The sequence below is a fragment of the Barbus barbus genome, assembly GCF_936440315.1.
Source record: "Barbus barbus genome assembly, chromosome: 8".
Taxonomy (NCBI): domain Eukaryota; kingdom Metazoa; phylum Chordata; class Actinopteri; order Cypriniformes; family Cyprinidae; genus Barbus; species Barbus barbus.
The window spans coordinates 3891420-3911570 of NC_136736.1; the positions used below are offsets into that span (position 1 = coordinate 3891420).

Consider the following 20151-nt stretch of genomic DNA (forward strand, 5'->3'; position numbering starts at 1 on the left):
TCTACTGTATCAGCCCAATTAAACAGCATGACCCGTACTGAGCACAAAAGACCCATCCGTTATTAGCTGCCTTCCACATTTCCTTGTCTCTTCACAAACCTCCAAAGAGAGCTCTATTCATACACACACATTTGAGCACCTGTATTGTGTGTGTCAGTCGGTGGAGAGGCTCTTTATAGCAGGTATGTGAATGCTAATGGTGGTGGCACAATAGAACCCATTACAAACAACAGCCATTCGGATCTGAGCAGCATACAAAAAGCCAAAACTCTCACAGGAGCTAACAAAACCCACACGCTCACACACTCTTTGACACTAAATGTGTGAAATGGAGGTGTTGTGGTGCTATATATAGGCAATAAACAGGCAGAAGATCCCACAGACAAGTGTTCAGTATGAACAGACATAGAGATGCAGAGGAAACACATCCAGGGAGTCTCTCACGCCAGAGAAGGGTTCAGCACCAAGGCCAGCGCTTCATTCATTATCTGTACAGCTCAAACTCTACAGTACTGGCTCTCAACTGATTTTGCTTCAGAACAGGATTTTACATTGGACAGCAACACACTGCTAAAATGTCATATTGTTCAAAGGTTAACAAAAATGTCCTTTAAATAAATTTCTGCATTCCTGCATCTAGTGTCTAGTGCAGTGATTTGCAGCACTAATGCAGCGATGCAGGAATGAAGCAATACATTAGTATATCGTTGCATTCCTGCATTGCTGCATCACTGCATTAGTGTATCACTGCGTCGCAGCATTACTGCACTACTGTATCACTGCGTCCCTACATCACTGCACTACTTCGCTGCTTTCTTGCATCGCTGCATTAGTGTATCACTGCGTCCCTGCATTACTGCACTACTGTATCACTGTGTCGCAGCATTACTGCACTACTGTATCACTGCTTTCTTGCATCGCTGCATTAGTGTATCACTGCGTCCCTGCATCACTGCATTAGTGTATCACTGCGTCCCTGCATCACTGCATTAGTGTATCACTGCGTCACTGCATAACTGAATTAGTGTATCACTGCGTCCCTGCAATAATGCATTAGTGTATCACTGCGTCCCTGCAATAATGCATTAGTGTATCACTGCGTCCCTGCATAACTGCATTAGTGTATCACTGCGTCCCTGCATCACTGCATTAGTGTATCACTGCGTCACTGCATCACTGCACTACTGTATCGCTGCGTCCCTGCATCGCTGCTTTCTTGCATCGCTGCATTAGTGTATCACTGCGTCACTGCATCACTGCACTACTGTATCGCTGCGTCCCTGCATCGCTGCTTTCTTGCATCGCTGCATTAGTGTATCACTGCGTCACTGCATCACTGCACTACTGTATCGCTGCGTCCCTGCATCGCTGCTTTCTTGCATCGCTGCATTAGTGTATCACTGCGTCACTGCATCACTGCTTTCTTGCATCGCTGCATTAGTGTATCACTGCGTCCCTGCAATAATGCATTAGTGTATCACTGCGTCCCTGCATCACTGCACTACTGTATCACTGCGTCCCTGCATTAGTGGCCAGAGGCAGGCATCTAACCTATCTTAATGTGTGTGCGCGCCATGAGTGTAGAATACTCAAACACTTTTTAATAAAACGTAAATTCATCCCCCGTGATTTTTTAGTCAAGTCAAGTATGTTCATGGAGGTTTCCATGGGCCATCTAGATTTAACTTTAAAAAGACACAATATTGTCGAACCTGACGTTTTAGTCTTATCCAAAACGTTTTTGAACAGTAAGATTTTTAATGTTTTTAAAGAATTCTCTTCTGCTCACCAAGCCTGCATTTATTTGATCTGTAATACAGCAGAAGCAGTAATATTGTGAATTTTTTTACTATTTAAAATAACTGCTTTCTATTTGAAAATATTTGAAAATATAATTTATTCCTGTGATCAAATTTTATTTCAGATAAACGCTGTTCTTCTGAACTTTCTATTAATCAAAGAAGCCTGAAGAAAAAAAATCTACTGTTTTCAACAAAATAATAATAATAAATGTTTTTTGAGCAGCAAATCAGAATATTAGAATGATTTCTGAAGTATCATGTGACTGGAGTAATGATGAAAAATCACAGGAAATCACAGGAATAAATTACATTTTAAATATATATTCAAATAGAAAACATTTATTTTAAATAGTAAAAATATTCTGCAATATTACTGCTTTTGCTGTATTTTGGATCAAATAACTGCAGGAGAGACGTTAAAAAAAAATGAAAAATCTTACTGTTCAAAATCTTTTGACTGGTAGTATCATATATATATATATATATATATATATATATATATATATATATATATATATATATATATATATATATATATATATATATATATATATATGAGAGAAGTGGTGGTGGTGGGCCACCTTGACCAAAATATGCCATGGCCGATTTTTTGTCCCAGCCCTGCACTAGTGTATTGTTACTTTCCTGCAAGTATCAGTGTGTTCCTGCATTGCTGCACTAAAGTATTACTGCAATCCTGCATTACTGCAGCAATGTATCACTGCATTCCTTCATTGCTGCACTGATGTATCGTTGTGTTCCTGCATTGCTGCACCACATACTGTTGCACTGTAGCACTGCACTTAAGTATTACTGCATTCCTGCATTACAGTATAACTTCCTTCAGTCTTGAACTAATGAATTACTTTACTTTACATCTACAATATTGCCCTTCTTCACCATAGCAGCAACGTATATTACTGTGACCCTGCATCTGTAGTGATGCAAGACCAGTCTCAAATTTCCTTTAGCCCATCACTTTTATTCATCAAATCAAGTAATTTCAATATTGACAGGCATAGTGAAAAATTGACACAAAGTCTGAGGTTGTTTGTTTCAGACTGGGTTTGGGAAAAGTGTTTTTATTCAGTACCACATTAAACTAGGTCCCAGCAAAAGACAAACAAATGCAGAATTAAATCAGGTAAAGTGGATTTGCTATAGTACACTCACCCACTGCTCTTCCTGGGCAAGGGAAGATCCTTCTGGAAAAGAGAGATAGAAATGATAGACAGAATGATTATATTACCGAGTGTAAAATGATACCATCAATAACTGCTCAATACCAGTTTGCTTCAGGACATAAATATCTTGATGAAACCAAACTGGAATAATTTTATGCCAGCTGACATTCATTATGACCCATAATGCTCTTCAGATCTCTGAGAGGGAGGACAGCACTTAGGGGACAACAATCCCCAAAACATTAAACTGGCCAATTACACAAACAAGGTCACTGGAGAAAGCGAGCGAGAGCGAGAGAGAATGTGTATGTTAGATAGCGGGAAAGAGACCATGCTGGTGCATGTGATGGTACACTAAGGGCTTCAGTCGGAGAGAAATGACTTCACCCACTGTGACTCACTTTGATGACATCGTGTGTGACAAGGACTTCCCTGCCAGCATGACTAGCGCCACTGAGCAACTAATGGAGGATTAAGTGGACAAATAGTCTGTGGCGGCCGTGTGTGTGTGTGTGTGTGTGTGTGCTATTCTACACTTCATAGACACTTTCATTTTTGAATTTATAACCATAATGGTAAAATAAGATTTGAGTCCTATAAGACTCTAACAATACTAATACAGTGAGTATTATAGCTAGCTGCCAATGTAAACATAAAAGCAGTACCAAACAAGCATGATATATAAGCAATAGCTGACAGAGTGTGTTTAGTTTGTATAGATTTATACCAGTGTTGTTATTGTTAACTAAAATTAAAACTGTCCTCATGAATTAAAATAAGGTTGAAATTAAATTAAAATATAAACGATAGATAGATAGATAGATAGATAGATAGATAGATAGATAGATAGATAGATAGATAGATAGATAGATAGATAGATAGATAGATAGATAGATAGATAGATAGGAAGAGTAAATAGGTGGAAGTGCAACTAAGAGGAAATAGAAAGATGAATAGAAAGGATGCCGCAGCTGACAAATGAGACCAATGAGGCACTGAGGGGGAAGCACAGGCATTAGAGAGCAGGTCAATTCATTACATAAGAAAAAAGACTGAACCCTTCAAAGGCCTCTGTGGATGGATGTCTGGTTTATTTTAACCAGCCTCCATTTTAATTTTGACAATATTTTACATCTTCTGAAGGAAATGTGAGAGATGGCAGTTATTTGGTAGGGAGTTGAGGGTGGTTGCCACAGCATTGCTATGCAGTTGCTATAGTTTTCTAGGTGGTTGCTAGGTTGCTTACTGTCCCAAGTCTAAAGAGCTCACCTCCAAGTCTGATATTCTTGCCCTTTGACATTGCCTTAGGTCCATCCTAGACTACATGACTTTTTGCCTGCTGCACAGGTGAAAACTCAATTCTCTTGCCTATAAAAATAATAGCTAATCTCTCCTCTATACAGGCATCTAGTGATCACACCATTATATTACACACTGTGTGATTTTATTTATTTTTCCCACCAGATGGTACCCATCTGCCTTCCATTGTTTTTTTAAATACCTTTGCACTGTATTTATTTCAAATAAATTATGATTTTCTTTTCTACAATTTGTATATATCTATATTTGTAATTTTATATAGGAAAAAAGTGGATAATTTAGAGGTTGTCTATTACCATGAGAGGAATTTTGAGATATTGTCTAGCACGAGGATCACAAATGAGGAATAGCAGAGGGTTAATAATCAGGGTTAGAGTTGAAACCCCTGACCATGCACATGAACAGAAAACCACTCTGAACTGGGCTCTGATTTCCGTTTCAAGACTGTGTGCGGCTTTATCTCTTAGACAAAATCTTAAAGTTGTGCCATTCTCTTCGCATCTTTCTGCTCCACTCCGCAGGGAGTGAGAGAACGGGAAAAAGAAGCTGTTATTTTCTCTGCATCCGCACTTCATTTACATTTCCATGTAGTTCCGTTCTCCTCTTTGAACTCTATTCTAAGAACAGTGAGAGAAAAAAGCCAAGAGATTCTCTGCTGTGCTGATCCTGCAATAATATCTTAATTATTCATTCATTAGAACACTGTTTTCTGCACCTTGATTGGATGTTTAGGTCAAAGGTCAGGGTTGAAAAGGGATCTTCGCTAAGGCCGTCTTCTCCCCCTGTTTCAGTATCTTTAGCAAAGGCTGAAGTGACGTTTGATATTTTAACTCAATCTCGGTAACTATTTAAACTACACCAATCCCTAGTGGCTTTCAACCAGTAATCTTGCAGTCATCCGCAGCAGTACGGAATAGCTATTGATCAGTGATTTTGAAATGCAACAGATGCTAACACTAACGCAAAATCTGATATCAAAAAACCAGTCAATTTTATGATGTGATAACATGCAAACACTGCTGTACGTGCATACTTGAGTCAAATAAGTATGGGATGCAACCACCTTCCCAAGGCTGTGTTTCTGTCACGCCCAATGGAGTGGCTACAAACTGAATCAATATAAGACGTAGAGATTAACTTATCCATTGCATGCACTTGACATAATGGCAAAAGACGATATTGACAAACACCGGCTCATTAAGTCTGTGAACTTCCAGACCAGTGATGAATAACATCCAGCCTACAGCTGAGACTAATGAAACAGACTGGGCTCCACGCCCAGAGAAGAGAAAGCCCTATCGTTCCAACTGGAGATAAAGCGAGGGACAGAAAAGAGGAATGAGGGTAATAACAGAGTCGCCACACTGCCAGACTAGGCTGTCGATCGAAAGGCAGCTAGAGAGATTCACCTGAAATTACTGCATAAATATACACCAGTGAGTATTTACTAAAACACTTTTTCAAAATATTTAGCAGCCAGAATATAATACGAAAAGATACATCACATATCTACATATAAAGATGAGACACTTTCTGATCATTCTTTTATGACAATATTTTTGAACAATACATAATTACATAATTGCATGACTCATGAGTTCACACGGTCAATTAACTGATTCAAAACTCTAACCAAATGGTTCATTTAAGTCATGATTAAAAAAAAAAAAAGGGCCCAGTCTGCTTGTGAGACGTTTGTGTTTTAGTAAAAATGGTCATAATCTACTGTTTATTAACATCCGTTACAATCACTGTTGTACAAAAATATAAAGCAGCACAACTGTTTTCAACATTGATAATAATAAGAAATGTTTCTTGAGCAGCATATTTCTGAAGGATCATGTGACACTGAAGACTGGAGTAATGATGCTAAAATGTTCAAATGAATTAAAACCGAAAATTGTCATTTCACATTGTAATAATATTTCACATATAACTATTTTTACTATATTTATGATCAAAAAATGCATTTGTGAGCATAAGACTTTTGAAGAGTAGTGTAAATGTGGGTATTGCTGTAAATGAGTGCATATAAAAGAAATTAATACAATAAAAATATACTTTTCATTTAGTGACAAAATATGGAAACGTGGAAAACTTTATTATTTTTTAACTAGATTTTACTATATTATATTTGAAGAGATCATTTGCAAAAAATAGATTACTCTAAAAAATACACAATAAAAACATAACATAAAAAAATATGATTTTTGAAAATGTTTATCTGGTTTTGCAAATAATCTCTTCATTTCTTGCATTTATATAAACATCTAATTATATTGAGTGAAAATCATCAAAAGGCTGAAAAATATCATGATCATTTTGTATCGCCCAGCCCTACTTTATATACACATATGTACACGCTATGATATTTATTCACCAACGCTGTAAGCTGTAAGGCTCCCCATTAACGTCCTAATGGGGCTTAAAGAGCAAACTGTGTTTGTCCCAGGAAAATCAGACCCTCCCTAAAGCCCATCTCAATATCCAGCACAGGAGGCTTGATAGTATGGACTTGAATGTGTGTGGAAGAGGAGTGTGTATCCGTTTCTGTAAGCATTTCCTGTAAGCCTATGCCTCGGTAAGTATTTATAAGAATCAAAGTGGTTGCTGGTGAAATCTGTGCGTCCTGTATGTACACACACACACACACTGAGTGTTTACTACCTGACTGTGGTTTTTATGTAGCTTTGATGCACCTTTACACAATAAAGCTGCATCCAATCGTTAAGCTGCCTTCCCAGAATTCCCAAGGGGTCAATTCCCAAGTGGACAGGTTTCTCAGAAGTTCTCCCTAAAAGTTGCTCAAAACTCCCTGGCATCCCTGAAAGCAACCACTAATTTGTGGTCTACATTTAATCCCCCATAATGCTTCGCAGGCTGAAAGCCATTGCAACTTCACATCTCATAGATCCAGCTGGCTTTTTGGCAGAAAGCAGAGCTAAAATCCTGGATAAGCGCATCATGGGGTATAGATCCTGAATATGAGAGTGAAATTATGTTAATGTTTTCATTACGCCTAAAGAGAACTTTTTAAATGTTTGTATCATATAATATTTTATCTTGAGGTCCAATTAAAATTTTTGTTTTTTTTTGCATGAAAAACCATTGCTAATTAAGTTTTTCCATTCCATTTCCAACCTGCGTTTAGAATTAAACATTGCTGTGCATTTAAGACTTCTATGTAAGGTCCGCTTTTGCTGCATTTAAACACGAGCTGCAGGTATTCTGTCGAGTTTAATGTAGTTTTTCAATAACAGCCTCTTTGTGAAGCCTGAATTAAACTCTGACATTCGTAAAAAAATGAATGCACTAAAATTAAATAATCGAAACCTGTGTTTAAAAACAAAAATCAAGCCACTTATATTTAAAGATCTGCAGAGTGTCTGGTGCTACACTAACGCTAATAACACTGTGACTGAACAGGCCAGGTTTCTAAATACGTGTTTATGGTGTTAAAATGTCAAAAGATGCAGGAGAATATAATGAAATAAGCCATTTTTACAGCTAAGTTTCAATAATGCTCTTTTTTCTCAGAAGAGGAAGTTGAGTATTGAAAGGTACTGTATGTTTTAACAATACAATGAACTCTATTATCACAAAAGGGATCAAGGAATGCTTTATTCCTCACTGAAATGACTCAAACTAATAGCAATACGGAGCCATTTTCGCTGAAATGCATTATAACGCTTGGCGTATAATGAAATACATAATGTTACGCTAGTTACAGATACTGTCAATATGAGCAGCTAATACTGTTGACCAGCACTTCAGGCTGAAGTATAAACACTAAATTCTCTCATTTCCCAGTAAAGGAGCTGAAAGGAGCTGACCTTTTTTCATAAATGTCTAGCTGTCTGGGGAGGAGTGCAGTGGCGCTCTGAAACCCAGATCAGCTGGAGCTTGAAAATGGCTTGTTTATTTTCAGCAATGAAAGAGGGGAAGTGAAAGTAATACGCACACATTTTGTTTTGACTTCATACAACAGCAGATGGTTTCCGCACTGTACCAGCAATAATACGACAACTCAAAACCTCTTTTATGTTTATGTTGCTCTGGGCAAGAACTGGAGATGAAAACAATAACTCCCAAACCACAAAGCAAATATGAACTCCTGTGTGTATGCTGGGACTAGTGAGTAACTGACAATGAAAACAAATCTAATCTAACTATTATGGTTTAGATAACACTTCACATTTACATTCTGTTTGGCTCAGAACTAGTGTTAAGAAAAGGTTTTAAGTGTTAGTAAATTAAACTATACCAGCCAGTTTATTTATTTATTTTTATTCAAAGTTCAGTGAATTTTCATTCAAGAGTTTTACTTAAGTGCACTAAAAAAAAAAGAACCTAGTTCAATTTGCATTCACACTGTGCCTAACCTTGAAAGTAGATTCAGGTCTTTATGGTGCACTTTACATTCACACTGCCTTGTTTATATAGGAATAACTCATATGGACCAAAGATATGATACGTTTTTGCTTTTTAACCATTCCCTATTCAATGGAAAGGCACTGAAAATACATTTTAATCCGTTTTGCTAACTTCTGCCAATTTAAATAACACGCCCTCTCCAGAACCCCGCCCTCCGAAGACACGCCAACCAATCCGATGTCAGCAAACCTGACGCGCCAAATGATTGACAGAGCGATGGCGTTTCTGATTGGTTCCTCGATTGATTTCTCAGAATATCGATTTCAATCAACAATGATGAGAGAAATTTTGTATGGGATGTTAAAATGTAATCGCATGCAAATCTGTAACGTAATCTAGTTTGTAAACTAAAATGATACAAAACGTCGTCTAACCTGCATCCTCCGCCGGCGGATGATACCGGAGTCATCCATGGCATCGCTCATCTCGTCTTGTCAGTCTAAAAAAAAAACCTTCCACGTGGTGACAGACGCCTACAGCCGACGTTCAAAAGTTTCTCCCCCTTTGATTAAAACGCTCCGTCAAAGTGATCTTGATCACGAGCTTTCGGACATCTGGAGCACTAACGAGACTAATGGACCACGGTCTGTCCCCCAGAGGACATCGCCATCATATCATATTCGCTGGCAGCTGGAGCAGTAATGGCATCATTTATGTGAAATGCATCCAGCTCTGACTGGCGCCGTGAGCTGCTTTCTGAATGAAGTACAGTTACCATCCCTTCCTGTGCTGCTCTGATGAGTGCGCGTCAAATCTGCACTAGCTACTACCGCCTCTGCTGCTGAGGGATCCACATACAGTGTGTATGTGTAATGTATCTCCTCAATCTGAGAGAGAAGCACGTTAACCCTTTGAGCTCTGAGCTGGAGTAAACCTATGTAGGTGGCGCCTGGTGAATCTCACTAACCAGTGCAGAGCCAGAGCTGGGGATTCTGGGACAGTTTTTAAACTAAAATGAATTGAAAACACGTCTAGGTCAACTTAAAAAAAAATAATAATAATAACAAAAAATCTATTGTATTATGCATAAAATGTTTAATATGCAAGTATTCTTTTTTTTAATATAGTACAAAAATAAAATAATGTATATATTTTATTATTATTATTATAATATTGATTTTGTTTAGTAATGTATTTATTTAAAATACCTTCATTGGACCTCAGTCACATTTAATAAATATATTTTTAATGTTGGTAATTATATTTGTTATATATTGTAATAAAAAATAATCTTTATTGTACCTATTTATTGCTTTTTGTGTAATGTATTTAAAATATCTTCAAATAGTGTATTTTATCATATTTATTCTAATATATATATATATATATATATATATATATATATAATAAATGTCACGAATCTGGTCCATGCTCTCCTGTTTTACCACCACCAGAGGTCACCCATTCACCACATTGACTCTCACACTACACAGCACACTGGACTCCATTTCCCACTATGCATTGCACAGATCACAGCTGTCACCATTCACTCATCACACGCACCTGATGCTCATTTCACAATCACATACACTATTTAAACCATGGACTTCCTCAGCATCAGGGCCGAGTACTGTTTAGCATTTATCACTCTCCCAGGGATAGCTACTTTACAGAGTCTTAGTCTTAGTCTTAGTCTTAGTCTTAGTCTTAGTCTTAGTCTTAGTCTTAGTCTTGCCTGACCCTGCTCGTGTTTCCTGGATTCACCCTTTGCCTCTGCCGTTTGGACTATTGCTTTCGCTACTGGATTATCTCTCTGCCTTGCCCCTTTGGATACTGTTTGCTGATCGTTGACCCACGCTTGCTCCACGGATTGCTTTGTCTTGCCCTTGCCATACCTGTTTGCCACTGTTTGACCCTGCCTGTCTCACCATGTTTTATAATAAAGCTTTGCACATGGATCCGCACGTCTCACGTCTCGTCAGCCCCGTAACAATAAAGCTTTTAAATTATCTTTATATATTGTGTCATTTAATATATAAAATATATTTTAATTTTATTGTTATATATATAAATTTTATACAAATTGAAATGTTCTTAAATATATAATTTAATGCTATATATATAAAATTGTATTTTATTATGTTTATATTATTGTAATACATATACTTTTTATTGTTATTACAATGCTTTTTGTGTAATGTATGTACTTAAAATATTATGTCTAGTTCATATTTAATAAACAAAATAAAAACATTTCACCTTTTCATTTAGTTTATGTACTACAATAACTAAAACTGAAATAAATTTAATTAAAATAGTACAGAATAACTACAGAATAATGCAAACTAGAAAAAAAAGAGGGATGGATACATTCAAAGCATTTGTTAAGAGCATAAGGCCCATCTGAATGACAGACTGTGTGTCCATGTGGGTGTGTGTGTGACAGGAAATATTAGACTTCCCCCAAGGCGTGGATTCCTTGTTTAGTTTAGATGAAATCTGTTACCTATTTCACTGAGAGACAATATGTTCCTTTGAACAGTGTTGAGGGGGATTGTCCACCTGACAATGACAACAGAGTCAAACTAAATGATAAAAAGTACCGCATCCTAGAAACATCTCAGACACAGAAATGAGCAAAAACAGATGCTATTCTCTGAGTAAAGTCCATTATGACATAGTGCAACATTTAAACAACCACACTGATATCTTCTATACTTAAAGAAAACAATGTCTATTTTATAAATATTTATATTTAACACGTATAGTAAATATATATCATATTGCAAACAATTACACATTTTCTTATATGCATACTATACACATTGATATAAATTAAGTCAAATTAAACACGTTTCATTGTGAAATTAATAATTAAGCCCTCCCCCCAAACACACAATTTTTACTTATATAAGGTGAAGTGACATACTGCCAAGTGACCCATACTCGGAATTCGTGCTCTGCATTTAACCTATCCAACGTGCACACACACAGCAGTGAACACACACACACCGTGAACATACACCCGGAGCAGTGGGCAGCCATTTATGCTGCGGCGCCCGTGGAGCAGTTGGGGGTTCGGTGCCTTGCTCAAGGGCACCTCAGTCGTGGTATTGAGGGTGGAGAGAGCGCTGGACATTCACTCCCCCCACCTACAATCCCTGCCGGCCGGGGACTCGAACCCGCAACCTTTGGATTACGAGTCCGAATCTCTAACCATTAGGCCACGACTTGTATATATGTATAATGCATATGATATAATAGAGATATTGTATTTTTTTTTCTAGTTTGAATCATATGTATAAAAAAATGGAAACTAGAAACTAATTTTCTAGTGCAAAATATAAAAATGAAATGCATCAAATCTAAACTGCCCAATTACATCACAGTAATAAGAATATGAGGAAATAAATGTTAATTTGTCAAGAAAACAATTGCAAAGAAACATCTTGATGATTAAAATAGGTTTTATTCTGTGTATGTGTGTGTAGTTATTTATGAGTGCTTGAGTGAATGTGATTAAGTGACAATTAGAATTTTATTTTTATTGCCTAATGAGTACACATTTGCATAGACAAGAATAAGAAATGAATGCTGCAATAATACATAAAGTCACACACACACTCTTGGATATGTGGTTTACAGGGACTTTTATACTAAAACTATTCCCTTACGCTAATCCCACCCCTCACAGAAACCTACTGACAATCTTTGAATTTTAAAAAACACCATTTAGTGTTTTTTAAAGCTTTTGTTTGATGAGGACACAGGAAGTAGACCAGAACACACACACAATCATATGTCGTTCTAATCTGAATAGATGACATGTCAATCCATTGTGTGAATTTGCTAGTGTTTCTGTTAACATTAAATGGCACACTGGCTCTCTCACACATTCGCTCACTTACGCACACACACACACATTCAAAAGCTGTAGGCAAGCAGAATGCAATCAGCCATACAAGAAAAGATGCACCCACGAGGAATCTCTAATCAAAAGCTTTGCTGCCGTAGAAACCATTACACGAGAGAAAGACAAACACCACAGGACACTACATCAAATCATCCACATACACTGACAACAACACCACTAATCAATTTATAATGCTGTGTACCAGATTTTATAGCAACACCACTGCTTTATATATCAAATAAGCAGGAGAGTGATGTATGAAACAGGTGAAGACTTAAAGGGGTCATCGGATGCCCATTTTCCACAAATTGATATGATCTTTTAGGGTCTTAATGAAAAGTCTATAACACGTTTTGGTTAAAATTTCTCAATGGTAGTGTAAAAAACACCTTTACCCTGTCAAAATCAGCTCTGTTTTCATCGTCATTTTTTAGTCCATGTCCCTTTAAATGCTCATGACTCTGCTGACCCCGCCCCCTCTCTTCCATGGGGTGAGGAGCAGTACTGTTTACTTTAGCTGCGAAACTGGCTAACTAGCACATATTAGGAAAGCTGATTTGCAAAGATTCATAAAAAAACATTATACTCACTTCTTCTGTAGATGAAGCTGTATCACGAATGATTTGCACAAACATAGACCCATTTAGGCATCCACTTAAGAGCGAAAGTAACGTTAATCCTCTGCGTCTTCAGCGGCTCAGATGTCAGGAGTAAATGATGACTGCTATATTCGTTATTACATCCAACAACAAAACACCTCAATCGCTTAATTGGAGACATCTTGGAGGGGGAGGTTACGTTTAAACAACTTGTAAAGTGAATTTTGCATCCAATGACCCCTTTAACTCACAGTTTTCAACTGGTGGGTTGCAGATCTGTTCTGAGAGTCGAGGACAGTGGAAGAAAACAATGCTACATCCAAATAATAAAATACATACTGTCATGCACAGGAAAACAACAGTATTTTGGTGCAAATTCATCTGTCAAATTAGATAAATACCAACGGATAAGTTGTGTCACATGCTTTTATTTAGGGCCTTAAAGACAAATAGAATTCTTATGAGGAAGAACATGTGCTGCAAAACACAAAGCTTTAGACAATGTGTGTGTGGTGTGTGCAGTTAAAGCAAAATTATCAGTAATGAAGTTAAGTTCAGTAACATCTGGAAAGAAAAAATAAATACTAGAGACTTTATACACACACACACACACACACACACACACACACACACACACACACGCACACGCGCGCAAGTCTGGCTTACCATCAAATGAAAGGATTAACATTGACATCTGTTGGTAGACAGTGGAAATGACACGTCTCAGGAAATATCCAGGGTGTTTTCACACACAAGTTCATAACTAAAAACCCCAACAAAACAAGCAAAAGAAAAAAAAAAAAAACTACATAAAACTTAACAGAAAGTAAACAAAAGACTAAACAGCAAGTTAAAAGACAAGCAAAAAAAATTATGAAACTAAACAGCAAGAAACTAAACAAAACTAAAAACAAAGCTGAAAAAAAAACCCACTAAGTGACACTAGACGATGAATAAAAAACTAGACTAAACAGAGCTAAATGAACAATGCAAGCAAGCAAAGCTAAACTAAGAAAACAAAACTAGACAAAAGCAAACACAGATGAACATAAAAGCAAACAAACACGAAACTAGACAACACATAAATCCTACCAAAGTTAAACAAATGCACTAAACCAAAAGCAAACAAAACTAAACTAAATGAAACCAAACAACAGGCAAAAAACTAAAAACTGACAGGACTAAATTAAACTAAATCAAATTAGATGAAATCTGCTGGTGCAGATTTGGTGTGCTGATGGGGAACAGGTGCTGGTGATCTGTGACCATTGACTGACTGGGGTGCCTGGTAAACCTGTGACCAAAAGCAAAGCAAAGCAACAAAACAAACTCTGACAATTAAATCAAATAATGAGTATGTACACTATTTCAAACAAAGCCAAGTGCACTTTGAGAGTCTTTTACTGAAGAAATTTGACTTGGAGTAAAAAAAATAAAAAAAATAAATTGAAGTATACTTGTTTCTGAACTAATAGCCATAAATAACTGTTTATCAAATTGGAAAGTCATCCTAATGACCGCAAAGAAGTCTCTTTCCGACACTAATTGTTGTGTCACGTGCTAATTGTTCTGGAAGTGAGCTGGCCTGGTGGTGCAATAATGGCTAAACCGACAGAGCGCTCTCATCAGCCTCGGCTGGCGTGATTTACTGAGACTGATAATTAGATTAGTAACACAGGTAAATTATAGTTAAATCAAAACAATTACATTTTTGCTCCATTAAGTCTTTATAAAGAATGCATGATTTATTTCGTAAAATAAAAATTTAATAAAAAATCATTGATGAATATGAATTGCATGCAGATACATTTCTAGCACCCATGGGGAGAGCTGTTCATTAGCATTCTCGTTTCCAATTACTAAAATAAAAAAAATATTTTGTCATAACGCACAGCTAAGACTGAAGGAAAAATAAAATCACTTACCCATTTAGTACTACTGATTGTGAGAAGTGGGTCTCAGTGAATCACACACACACATAAACACCAAACAGGATTAAGGGTTTAATGGTGACTCTGTTTCCTGGGTCACATGATTATTTACAGCAGCGTGGCCTTGACTGACATCACCGGTTACTGTCCTCAATCAGACATTAACAGTTTAAAGAATCTACAGATGGGTCAGATTCTTTACATAGGCTACCTTCAACATCCTCAAACAAGTCAGACGTTTCAAAGCTTAATTGAATGCATTCAAATAGTTTTGTAAAAAAAAACTATATATATATATATATATATATATATATATATATATATATATATATATATATATATATATATATATACACACATATCGAATATATACAGAGGTGGGTAGAGTACTCAAAAACTGTACTCAAGTAAAAGTAAAAGTACTTCTAGAAATATTTACTCAAGTAAAAGTAAAAGTAATTGTCTGAATAGTTACTTGAGTAAGAGTAAAAAAGTATCGGATAAAAAAACTACTCAAGTACTTAGTTACTAGTTACTTTGGATCATATAGGTACTGAATATAGTCTAGTTTTATTTAGATATATAGATTACATTTATGTAATGTGTGTGTGTGTGCCGTTCAAAATATTTTTATTTTTGTTTTATTTTTTAATGTAATTTATTTCAGTGATGCAGATCAGAATTTTCATCAGCCTTTTTCGCCAGTCTTCAGAGTCACATGATCCTTCAGAAATCATTCCAATATGTTGATTTATTATCAATGCTGCTCTTTTTAGCTTTTATTCATCAAAGAATCCTGAAAAAAATGTCACAGGTTCCAAAAAATATTAAACAGCAAAACTGTTTCCAACACTGGTAATAAATCGATATATTATAATGATTTCTGAAGGATCATATGACTCCGAAAACTGGAGTAACAGCTGATGAAAATTCTGATTTGCATCACTGAATTAAATTATATTTTAAAGTAAATTATGTATTATTCTATAATCTCTGACACTGAAACCTCTGAAAACTCCTCACATGACTGCTCTGAACATAACGAAACAAATGCATATTGACGGATCTTCTGTTCTGCAAAATGTAAACAAATGTAGCCTATATTTTTGCAAGGGTAAATATTGTAAAAATATGAATATTAATTGTGTCTAGAACAGGCCGCGCGCCGCTGCGCAGAGCTAACGCGGGTTCCGCGGGTGTTCATTTCATACTCTGTGACAGCTTATTTAATGTATAAATTATACATTGTATTTAATGTAAGGTACATGTACAACAAACTGGTAATGTCATAGTGGTATCGTGGCCTATACCTGTGGAACAGTAGACAGCACACGCGGTGTTCATCTAATAAAAGATCTTCATATAGCTCTAGCAAACAAGCCTTTGCAGCTTTGCTTTCAACTGACTGTAGATCCAAAGCCACGTCTTCAGCGCTCTTGATGTTCTTAAACTCTCTGTTATCTGAGTGAGAACCGCTTCAGAGACTCAGCGCGTGCGGCAGGGAACTGAACGAATCATTCAAACTGATTCGCGAACCGATTCACTGGTTTGCCAACTGGTTTGATAAAGCCTTTAAACAGAATCGACTCAAAAGAATGAATCATTCGCGAATGGGCATCGTTCATTGCCCAGAGAAAAGTAGACGGCGCGTTTGGAATAAACTGAAGCATTTTTAACTTGTATTGCATTAAGATACAGTAACGAGAGGAGAGTCGCCCACAGTAACGAAGTAAAAGTACCGTTTTTTCACTAAAAATATACTTGAGTAAGAGTAAAAGTACCCATTTTAAAATATACTCTAAAAGTATTAGTTACCCAAAAAATTTACTCAAGTAAATGTAACGAAGTAAATGTAACTCGTTACTACCCACCTCTGAATATATACATACATATATATATATATATATATATATATATATAAATGTTTTGTATTAATTTGAATTAATTTTGTATAAAGTTTAAAGTTGCATTTATCTGTTTGTTTTTTGTAGAAAAATATGTCTATTTATTTTACTTTTTAATATTTATGTTGTATTTATTAATTTTGCTAAATTTATTAATGTCTTCTTCAAAATCTTATATATATATATATATATATATATATATATATATATATATATATATATATATATAATTATAAATTATGTATTTTATAAATCTATCTATCTTGTAATTTATTTTAAATACCATTATATATGATTTTAGAAATATCATTATTATTAAATAATTAAATAATTACATTTAATATTGTTAAATATTTGTTATATATATATATATATATATATTTATTATTTTATTTTTTATTTTATTTTACATATTAATAGTATATTTATTATATATTTTTACTGTTTTATTTATATCACGATGTAATTTGTAATAAATATTTTTTTTTAGTTTTACAGGATAATGAAAAGAAAGCATCTAGAAAAAGACTATTTTGGGATCCTTCAGTCCTGTTTAAAAAGCATCGCAGGATGAAGTTCACTAAGTTGTGTAGTAGAAAAATATAATAAATATTTTTATTTACTTGTTTGTTTATCATGAAGTTGTTTAGAAAAATATAAATTGTGCCTATTTATTTATTTATCTATCTATTTATCTATGTCTTTTAATTACTTTTATTTTTTTAAATGGATCAGTTGGATCATATAGAGAAAGAAAGCATGCAATTTTTTTTAAATGAGTTTTGTGAAATTATTTGGAAAATGATGGTGTGGAGAGCTATTTTGAAAAATATATATAGCAGTTTTGACTTGTTTATCATAATGTTGGTGAGTGGCTCCTGTCACGTTCTTTAGACTAATAATGTTAGAGTGAGACTTCCTGTCGCTCAAATCCCTTCTCTGCATTACAGAGCCTCTGCTGGACTCCTCTAAATGAATTAAACTCAGACGCGTCTGACTGTGCGATCCCACTTTAGCTGACCTCTGTTGTGCTATCTGTGCCACATCCCATTGACGCACACAGACGCTGGGCTAATTTAGGGATTTGATGCATGTCATGAGGACGGGATGGGTGAGGACTATAAAGGAAGGAATGGACAGATGGGACACAGTGTTCATGAATGGACGTTTATCCCTGCGGAGCCTGAAGCGTCTTCATCTTCAGCCTGTGAAGCTACTTTTGTATCTCCAGCTCTCCTGAAGGTCCAGGTGAACCGGATTTTCTCCTGACGGGAATCATGGAATCCGTGTCTCACACGTTACCTCGCCCAGATGGATCCATACCACGGAGAGCCTTGAAGGTCCCGGCTCGTGGGGCCTCCTCACATTTTGTGGGATCCACCATCGTCATCCTCTCCTCTTATGCTGTAGCGACGCTGGCTATGAACTGTGGGAAAAAAATCCAGGATCAGCGAATGGGCACTTTAAAAAACTGAAGCAAGAATAGTTGTTCAGGAGCACTTTAGCGCTAATGGCTCGTAATGGAATTGCCTTATAACTCTGTAAACTCAGTTTATGTGTATGAGCTGATGTTAACAGCGTCTGCTGGCTCTGTCAGTGCTGCTGAAGCTGAAGACAAATGACAACTAATAGAGCTGATATGATTATGATCTGTACAGTAATGGTGTAGGATAAAGCCACTGGACAGCATGAATGGATTCAGGTCAGCATCCGAGGACCATCGTTCCTGTGGGACGATCAGCGGGAGCAGCAACAAACATGTGTCACTAAATAATGTCACAGTTTATTTATTTATTTATATTTATTCTGGATGTAACATCTAGAGAGATCCATTACCAAATAAGTTATTTCGAAAGTTATTTAAATGTCTCATTCGTAAATTAGATAATAAAAGCACTTAGTAATTACTTTTGTCTGTCTTTATTGATATATTTTACAGATTATATATGACTGCTTTTTTCGTATTATTTATAATATAGTAATTTTTTTTTTAATTGTAATATTCTGAATTTTCAGTTTTCATTTTAATTTTAGTTTGTTTTTTTAATGTTTCTTTTTAGCTTTATTTTTTGAGTTTTAGTAATTTAGCACTTAAATTTATTTAATTTCAGTTTTCATTTTTTATGTTTTTGAGTTTAATTTGTTTAAAAAAAGATTTTTTTTAGTTTGTTAATAAAAACAACACTGATAAATAAGTACTAAATTTGTATGTGTAAAAAAAATTGAATGTGTAAAATACCTTATTCATCATTGAAGTACTATATATAATTTAATGCTTCAAATTGTGCCATCAACTGAAGTTAGATAAAGCAGACAACCTGTTTTAAGAGACCTACTTGTTTTACATTATTTAACAGAGGTTTTATAATCTAAAAATAAAATAAAATAATTTGAACATTATGTTAGCCATCTAATGTAAGGTCTGTGACCTAATCTAGAGAACATGCTGTTATTATTGGATTAAATGCAAACCTGTAATGACTAAAGTACACTTAGAATAGACAAGAACAGAGAAGATTAAAATAGTATATAAAAATATAGACAAAAGACTATTTATTTCAATCTGGAGAATTAAGAGAAATTAAAAAAATATATATTTTGAAAGAAAAATGTGACGTAGCACAAAGGAAAGTAAATTAAAAATAAATAAATATACAGAACTATTTTTATTTAATTTTTTTCAAACGAAGAGTGATAGTAAGACAAGCAATTCAGTGAGAAATTGTTTATTTATTTTTTTGTTTTAATTATGTGTTTATTGTATTTACTGTATATACAGTATTTATATGTAATGTACTTATGTGCTATTCTATCATTAAAACAAAACAATAAAAGGACCATCTTATTTTTTTTTTAAGAACTTTGCAATGGTAATGCGCTGTTACGTCATATTTGTGTGAGTGTTTTTGTCCTAATATGCATTAATTGATTTAAGATATTTTCTCCTAAAATGAGCATTTAACCAATAGAACCATGCCAAAAAAAACGTGTATTTTACCCCCAGAGTAGCAATTGGGCGGGTTTTGTTGAGTATACCTGGCAACCCTGATAATGCGGGATGACTCCAGGCCTGCAGGCGGCAGTGTGAGTCTTCTGTGTGTTCTGTATCCCGCGCTGCTGCCAG

General features: G+C 35.4%; 1 protein-coding gene across 1 annotated transcript in view; it reads right to left on the minus strand.

Annotated features, from left to right (window-relative positions):
- LOC306873536 (microtubule-associated serine/threonine-protein kinase 1-like) overlaps nt 1–9569 on the minus strand; it is a 57960-nt gene extending 48391 nt beyond the window's left edge. Inside the window, exons 1-2 of the mRNA XM_079422888.1 lie at nt 9115–9569; nt 2976–3007 (exon numbers count right to left, since the gene is read on the minus strand). Of these exons, the coding sequence (XP_079279014.1) occupies nt 2976–3007; nt 9115–9165 (83 nt within the window). The 5' untranslated portion in view covers nt 9166–9569. The remainder of the gene's footprint in view (nt 1–2975; nt 3008–9114) is intronic.
- Between the last annotated feature and the right edge of the window lie 10582 nt (nt 9570–20151).